Source organism: Arachis duranensis, unplaced genomic scaffold, assembly GCF_000817695.3.
Source record: "Arachis duranensis cultivar V14167 unplaced genomic scaffold, aradu.V14167.gnm2.J7QH unplaced_Scaffold_232525, whole genome shotgun sequence".
Lineage (NCBI taxonomy): Eukaryota > Viridiplantae > Streptophyta > Magnoliopsida > Fabales > Fabaceae > Arachis > Arachis duranensis.
Window position 1 is genome coordinate 1,943,225 of NW_026264851.1, and position 8,674 is coordinate 1,951,898.

The 8,674-nt window shown below is 33.3% G+C and overlaps 2 protein-coding genes across 4 annotated transcripts; both read left to right on the forward strand.

Annotated features, from left to right (window-relative positions):
* The first annotated feature begins 2,875 nt into the window (after positions 1-2,875).
* Positions 2,876-4,323, forward strand: LOC127744044 (cytochrome b6-f complex iron-sulfur subunit, chloroplastic-like). Its single transcript, XM_052256300.1, has 5 exons — positions 2,876-3,194; positions 3,275-3,507; positions 3,598-3,715; positions 3,793-3,975; positions 4,062-4,323. Exons 1-5 carry the CDS (start codon positions 3,015-3,017, stop codon positions 4,161-4,163), a joined length of 816 nt encoding a protein of 271 aa, XP_052112260.1. The 5' UTR covers positions 2,876-3,014; the 3' UTR covers positions 4,164-4,323.
* Positions 4,324-5,739: 1,416 nt separating this feature from the next.
* Positions 5,740-8,668, forward strand: LOC127744130 (equilibrative nucleotide transporter 3-like). Of its 3 annotated transcripts, none has more exons than XM_052256407.1 (10): positions 5,740-5,888; positions 6,543-6,604; positions 6,703-6,807; positions 6,980-7,135; positions 7,222-7,365; positions 7,450-7,555; positions 7,650-7,822; positions 7,905-8,065; positions 8,160-8,418; positions 8,505-8,668. In XM_052256407.1, exons 2-10 carry the CDS (start codon positions 6,569-6,571, stop codon positions 8,610-8,612), a joined length of 1,248 nt encoding a protein of 415 aa, XP_052112367.1. In that variant the 5' UTR covers positions 5,740-5,888; positions 6,543-6,568; the 3' UTR covers positions 8,613-8,668. The 3 variants fall into 3 exon arrangements, with proteins under 3 accessions (XP_052112367.1, XP_052112369.1, XP_052112368.1); XM_052256409.1 differs by lacking the exon at positions 5,740-5,888 and adding an exon at positions 5,973-5,997; XM_052256408.1 differs by lacking the exon at positions 5,740-5,888 and adding an exon at positions 6,336-6,458.
* Positions 8,669-8,674: the final 6 nt, after the last annotated feature.

Sequence of the window (8,674 nt, forward strand, 5' to 3'; positions counted from 1 at the left end):
TACACATACATCATATATATACATCCATACATACACTTCCCATTTTGCACATATTCAATCTCTGTTAAAAATATTTGGCTACTTTAACAACATTTATTTTAGTGCAGATTTTCACTAATTAAGCACTTAATAAGTTTTAAAATTAACATAGTCTAAATACTTTAAATAATCTTAAATTATATTCTTGTGAAAAGTTACCTATATTTATGAACACACACAAATACAATAATGAATTATTACACACATATAGGATTATTCTAGTATATGTCTATGTTACAATAGTAACGATGGTTATAATATTTTAAAAAATATTACTAAAATTAAAGTAATAAATTTTTTATTATTTAATAATGTTTTTTAAAAAATATTACTAAAAGAATTACCAAAATATAATTAAAAATATAACTTTAATTTAATAATACTTGCATAGTTATTATAGCCACCATAAATATAAATATTCTACAATCTCCCATATATATATATATATATAATAGCTTTAAAAAAGAAAAAGAAATTGGCTATCAATAAGAGAATGGGGACACCGTGCAGCTTTAAAAAGTTTCCAGTATAATAAAAGCCAGAAAAAAATTTTCTTGTTGTGTCCAAATCTTGGTAATTTTTTAAAATTTTATATAGTAATTATTGTGGGGACATATTTGGTGTTCTCCCCCTCAATACACCTGTGTGTTAAAAGGTGTTGGAAAAACCAAAAAATGCAAAGTCCCACTCTGAACCCTGAAGAAAGAGCAAAAACTATCATATGGTCAAGTCATTGTTAAGGGAAAAAAAATGGCACAATACTACGGTTCTCATCAAATCAATTACACCTTCTTTTGAGAAGAACCATTCATTTATCACTTTGGGGGCCTAAATCTGAAACCCACATGGAGGCATGCAGGTCCTTCTTTTATTCACACTATGTGCGACCTGAGGGGTGCAACAACAACAACTAACAATAATAATAGTTACTATATTAAGAAGCATACAAAGATATTAATGACAAAACTTTATTCCCAAGATCTCTCCAAGCATTGGAACAAGTAGAGACAATATTAAAATTAAGACACATTGTATCTCTGCCATGCATTCATAAAAGTAAATAACGATCGGAATAGTGTATGTATCTCATGGTTGCAACTCGTGAACTCTTGGTGTGATGAGTGGTGACTTTGGGGCGCTCGGTCCTCGATCAAAGAAACTTAATATATGATATTGGCTTATGAGATGTGATAAATCTTTAAATATACATATATATCCACACACAATGAGTTTAAGAAATATTTCTCCATAATGTAATTATTTGAGACACCTGTCTCTGTGTGTGGCTCATAATAAAACATTGGTCAAAGGAACATATAATTGTCATTGTGGTTTTTAAGATGTGGGAAAGCTAGCGAGCTAGTTCTTGGGAGGCTTTGGGATCCTGGCTTCATCACTCACTTGATTAATTATTTCATCAAGTCTTTAGGCGATAAATAAATAAGGAAGACAACAAGGTAATTAGCATCTCTTAAACTCTCAGAAAAATAAATTGTTTAGAAATACACAAATTTATTTTTATCTTATGTTAAAGTTTTTATTGGACCGTCTTCTCAACATTTTTATTTTATTTTAATTTAAATTTTGACTGGCTTTTTTTAGACATGAAAAAACATTGTGTTTAATATGTTGTAATGACAATTTGGTGTTTTTTTAACATGGATGTTAATTTTTTTATTTTAATTAATAAATCTTATCCTTAGATTTGACGTTAATAAAATTTGTTAAGAAATCTAATGGTTAAATTCTTTTTGAAATTTAAATTCAAAATTTTGTGGTGCACAAATAAAAAATTCCAATTTGTATTGATGTAATTTTTTTTTACTATAAATTAAATCGAAAAATTGGATTAAAATATTTAAATATAAAATAATAAATTTGAGAATTAGAATCAGTCTAATATCTTTGGCCGTTGGTCCACAAAAAGTGCACTACACCCCCTCAATACAATACAGTGTTGGCTCAATAGACTAAAGAGTTTTAATTGAGTTAAGTTGGAGACATAAAAAGGTTTGAGACATTACTAGATGCAAAACGGCTTTTTCATGTGATTTCATCACTTGGAAAAAGACTTTAAAGAACGTTCTATTTCTTTGTGGTTGCTTCAATCTTGCTCTATCTATATCCCCTGTGGTACACCTTTCCTTCCTTTTATAATATATATCTACTTACATGAAATAGCTGAGGACTCTCCTTTTGCTTTGCTTCTTTGGTTTTATCTCCTTTGACGAAACCCTTAGATTCTCCTCTTTCGCTGCATTGATGCAAGAGAAAGCCTAAAGACACCCAATGTGTATTCATTCCTTTTTCTCTCTCGTTTCAACACTATTACCCGCCCCTTTTCCTCTTTCTCTTATCTCACTTACTCTCAACAATTATATATCTTATAAAAAAAAAAAAGTAAATTTAATCCTTTTGAAGGCAACTCCACGCTTAATATAAAATGAAAATTCTTTACGGAAGAAAAGAGAGAGTAATATTATAGAACAACATGAGGGTAGTGAGTAGTGAGAGAAGCGCATGATGGATTGATAATAAGTGCACGAGGCACGCCATACCCCCCATGCAGATAACAACATCATTCTATGCCTTTGTGTTTGCAATGGAGGACGTAGACAACGCAAACTAGTGGGCCTTTTCCTACCTACTTATTTGGGATACAATAATCTGCAAATTGCAATCAAAACCCTACACATCTATCAATAGGTTTGATCATGCTGTTTTCTTCTTTTTCATAATTCTTTGGTATCTACTTACATGACGTTAGGTGAATACGAGTCACTTTTTTGGACTGGACCTAATTTATTAATTTTTTCTTGAATCTTGTAAAGGTCCAAAGAGCCAGTGTGTGTATGGTTTTCGGTAATAGTCCACAAGCAGAGAAAAGGGCCGAAGCCCAAGCGCCCAAGATAAAGAGGGTTAGGCCCAATATTGATTAGAGTAGGCCCACATGAAGCATTATCCGAAATTGGGAAATGAAGATGTGGCGATGTGGCAGCCACGTGGCAAGAGCACCTTATCCAAGAAAAACCGTTGCCTCTCGTTTAAGATTTTTAACCCATCATCATATCATCTCATCATCCTCGATTCATCTTCCTCTTACTGTTTGTGTAAGCATGGCTTCCACCACAATGCCCTCTATAGCCCCTTCGCAGGTAAACCTACACACGGTGTTTTGAGTTTGAATAAGGAATCATAATTATCATAACATGTTGGTTGGTTGTGTTGATTTCAGCTATGTTCTAGGAGGAGTGGGGTACTGTGCCCCTCATCGTCATGTTCAAGGAAAGAGGTGAAGATTGGGAAGGGAAAAGGGATGAGAGTGGTATGCATGGCGACGAGTATTCCAGCTGACAGAGTACCTGACATGGGGAAGAGACAGCTCATGAATCTTCTCCTCCTTGGTGCTGTTGCTCTCCCCTCTACTGGAATGCTCATTCCTTATACCTATTTCTTCGTCCCTCCTGGGTAATTCATCTTTTTTTTTTCTTTCTTCCTTCCTTCCTTTCCATTCACCATCATATAGAGAGAGAGTTTCATGCAAATGATTGATTACAGTTCAGGATCTGCTACTGGTGGTACTGTTGCAAAGGATGCACTTGGAAATGATGTGCTTGCAGACCAATGGCTCAAGGCGCATGGACCTGGTGACCGTACACTTACACAAGGATTGAAGGTATTTTACACAAAGATACATACATAGTTTTTAAAATTTTCATAATATGAATGTTGTTCATGAGGTGTATTTTACAGGGAGATCCAACGTACCTTGTGGTGGAGAAAGACAGAACACTGGCAACATATGGGATTAATGCGGTGTGCACTCACCTTGGTTGTGTGGTGCCGTGGAATGCAGCGGAGAACAAGTTCATCTGCCCTTGCCATGGATCTCAGTACAATGACCAAGGAAGAGTTGTCAGAGGACCTGCTCCTTTGGTAAGCAAAATTTCAAAAATTCTTCACTCTTCTATCTGTGACTAGAAACAACACTAGTGAATAATTTTCTTGTTATTGGTGGACAGTCTCTGGCATTGGCGCATTGTGATGTGGATGATGGGAAGGTGGTGTTTGTTCCATGGGTTGAGACTGATTTCAGAACCGGTGACGCTCCCTGGTGGGCTTAGACTACTCTTCTTCCATTCTCACACCTCCCACATACACATATCATCATATGTAATCTATAATTCAAACTCTTATCTCTTCTCCTATTCATATATAAACATGTTTTGTAATCAATATGCTAGTATATAACATAAGAAGGAACCTCGTAATTCTTCTCTTGCATGTCTTCTTCACTTCCCCTGGATGCCATTTCCGTCTCTGAATTTCTCCCAATTTATATATTAAACTTTGTGTAAATACAAACTCGATCGCTTAATCCCTAATACTTTCTTCAATAACAATTGGGATGCAAATGAAGAGATAGATTCAAATCTATTAAAAAACCAAGTTCATTTGACTCAAGTGTGAATGAATCAAGTGCTTATACTAAAAGCTTAGAATAATATAATGCTGTGAAGTTTGGAAGTGGTGGGGGAATGAAATTTTAAATTGAATTAGTATTAATTTAGATTGGCTTATTTGAGTAAAGTTTTTTTATTAAAAACAAAATATTTTTATTAAATCTTAAATATATTTTAAATTATTTAAGTACAATACGAAATGTAAAAACGTGATCTATCGATCCTTTAGACTTTCAAAATTTTACTGGAAATAGGAGAGTGGGTTGGTGGAAAAAATTTGAATAGTATATATGAAGTTAGTTAGTAGTTTAATTTCCACCTTCACAACCTCATTGTCGTTGACATTCATAAAGAGAAACAGATTCCTCAGCGTTGAAGTAATAGCCATGTGAATCCAACGAAGGGACTAATAAATGATTTTGCAATAAAAGAAAATTGAGGGATTTGAAAATTATTTCCAGTACGCCAACTTCTGTGGCATCTTGTACGTCATTGTAAATGTTGACTTATAATGGACACAAATGAATTACTAGTACTATTATTAGCAGTAGTAATATGTGTAACGGATGTGGATACATAGAAGAATAATGATGCATATGCCAGCCGATTGATTTGAATAACACTATTACACTAAGTGTGAGCATGATGGCAAAGTCAACGGTCCCATCCCAGCTGCGAAATATGAAGTATGAACGCAAACCATGAGTCATTCAATTCCACGCAGCATTCATATTGATCCATTTATTTATCTACTTAAAAAAATATTGAAATTTGAGTCTTAATTTATATTTATAATAATTTATTAATCGACGATAAATTTTTTAATAAAATTTAAATTCGTACAAATTAATTTTTGATTTATCGAATTAAAAGATATCATACACAATAAAAAAATATTTATATATGTTTATTTTATATTTTATATTAATAATTAAATAATGACTGATTTGTAGTATAAATATAGCTTGATTATTTAATTTATTATAGTCATCATCGTCATCGATATGACAACTATTAGCATAATATTCAAAATGCTACTAACTGAAGAAAAAACTTGAATTAAGAAAATGCTCCAATAAATAAAAAGAAAGAAATTGAATAAGAAAGAATTAATAGGATAAGAAAAAAATAAAAAAAAATATTAGATAAGAGAAAAATAAATAATAAATAACATAGTATCTCTATTTATAATAAATAACACTAAGTAATAGAACTATTTAAATTGAAATTTTGGACTCACTTTTACTCATTATGGTCAAATGTTGTCCACCAACATAGTATCAAGAATAGATTAAGATTCTGGTTTATCCTAGCTAGAATGCGGAATCAGATTTCTCCCACTTCCATATGCTTCTTGGGGGAGCCTTGCACGCAGTGAGTTGTAGAGTAAGTTTTTCCTTCATTAGTTAATCTGCTTTGCTTTCATTCTGTTGCACGTCAAACACAACTGATATTTGATTTTCTACCTTTTAAATGGCACTATATGGAATTGCTGGTAACTTAGCTTGGTCTACCCCCTTTTCTGCATATAATATATGTGTATATGTATATGTATGTCGACATAAATTTTGTTTACTCTTATTGATTGTTATTATCTTCAAGAAAAAATGCATATTTTTCATATATGTGTATATCACCATTATGGCGCTTAGATTCCACTGATAATATGCAGATGCCACCAATTCTCTATATACTAATTAATTACTCTTATTTTATATATATAGGTTCCGTGCCGTCAGCTATTATTGATTAAGAAATACTTAGCATATATTCCAATCAAAGCGTTTATAATTATTATCAATTTATGATCCTTTTTTTTTCTAGCATTTTCAACGTTTTCTGTTAATCAAAAGCCATGCTATTTCTTCTTTTTTATTTTCTGGGGTGATGAGAGTTATATGAGTTGCACATGGTCCCAAGACTGTTAAAGAATTCAATTTACAGATATTATATGTGGTGATGGCTCATTATTATATAGTAGATAGTAGATATTATAAACAGATTAGGCTTCTTCATAAGTATAAATTTTCCTTCTTGTAGATTGAATAGAATCATCCACTGTAGCCATGGATAACAGTAGTGATGTTCCAGCACGTGTTCAGGTTTGTGTAGGATCTACTACTAATTATATTGGATCTTAGGAACACTAAAGCAAACGAAATTGTAATTTCCATTTTCCTTTTTTATTTGGTATTAACAGGGAAAATATCTTGCAATATTTGTCTGCTGGCTTCTTGGCAATGGATGTCTTTTTTCATGGAACAGCATGCTGACAATTGAAGATTACTACGTTTACTTGTTTCCGGTAACAAATTTTTCATGTATTTTTCTGTTGATGGTGCTTCTCATACATCTTAATAAAAATTTATAGCAAACTTTGATAGTTAAGTTATTAAACTTTGAATAAATCTATAAAAATAGCCACGTATCTTTGTTATACACTATTGTGTGATTCTCATATTCATTTGGTTATGCAGAAATACCATCCTCCTAGGGTGCTTACTCTTGTGTATCAACCATTTGCAGTTGGAACACTTGCAATACTGGCTTATAATGAGGCCAAAATCAACACAAGAATCCGAAACCTATTTGGATACACTCTCTTTTTCATAAGCACTTTATTGGTCTTAATTGTAGGTCCTCTTAAATTAACTTGCTTGTGAGTTTTGATTTCTTTTTAGGATGGTTTTGATTAAATCTTCCTGTCAATCTCCATTAGTTGGATTTAGCAACATCTGGTAAAGGAGGTCTTGGAACTTACATTGGTATATGCGCAATTAGCGGCGCTTTTGGGGTTGCGGATGCTCATGTTCAAGGTGGAATGGTGGGAGATTTGTCTTACATGAGACAAGAATTCATTCAGGTTAACATGGGTAACATAATTAGTAATTTAAAGTTTAAACATGTAATGCATTTTTTTAAATCTGGTTTAAATTTCTTGTTGCAGTCTTTCCTTGCTGGTTTGGCAGCATCTGGTGCATTAACCTCTGCTTTGAGGCTAATCACAAAAGCTGCATTTGAGAATTCTAAGGATGGTCTTCGGAAAGGAGCAAGTAGGTTCTAGTTCTACTCATCAACACTCAAGTTACAGCTTCTTGTCATCATAATCTTCTGTTTCTCTTATTGTTTTTTTACCTTTCCTTGCAGTTCTATTCTTTGCCATATCAACATTCTTTGAGCTTGTTTGTGTTCTTCTCTATGCCTTTGTTTTCCCCAAAATACCAATTGTGAAGTACTACCGTTCAAAAGCAGCATCTGAAGGATCCAAAACTGTTTCAGCTGACCTTGCAGCTGGTGGCATAGAAACATTATCTGAAGAAGTAATAGCCTTTTATTACTTTCCATTGTGCTACACAAATTTCTTATTTTTCAAGATTGAACTTAATGCAAATTCCCCCCCAGGTTGAGGGATATGAAAAACAACCAGAGAGGAAGGGAATCCAGCAATTGTTACTAGAAAACATGGATTATGCACTTGACATGTTCCTAATATATACTCTCACACTATCCATCTTCCCTGGGTTCCTATCAGAAGATACTGGATCACACAGCCTAGGCACATGGTAACTTCATAAACAAGTTCTTCCATCAATTTTCCTCTGCCTTCATAACTAGACATGAACTCAGTATCATCTGACATTTCCAAATACATACTAGGTATGCTCTTGTTTTGATTGCAATGTACAATGTATGTGATCTGATTGGAAGATACATTCCACTAGTGAAGAAGTTGAAGTTGGAGTCCAGGAAGTTGATAACAATAATGATTCTTTGTCGGTTCCTACTTGTTCCAGCATTTTATTTCACTGCAAAGTATGGTGACCAAGGTTGGATGATATTCTTGACATCCTTCTTGGGCTTGTCCAATGGTTACCTTACTGTATGTGTTCTTACATCTGCACCAAAAGGTTACAAGGTGAGTTTTAATTTTAATATTAAAAACAAGTATACATCATACAGACAAGTTGTGAATGTGACACTGCTTTGGAACTTTTGTTGTAGGGTCCTGAACAAAATGCATTGGGGAACTTGTTGGTGTTGTTTCTCCTTGGAGGCATTTTTGCTGGGGTGACACTTGACTGGCTGTGGTTAATAGGAAAAGACTGGTGAAAATCAATGCATAATAAAGTCATGTGAATTTTTCTGATGAAAGGATTAGTTTCGCCTATTCT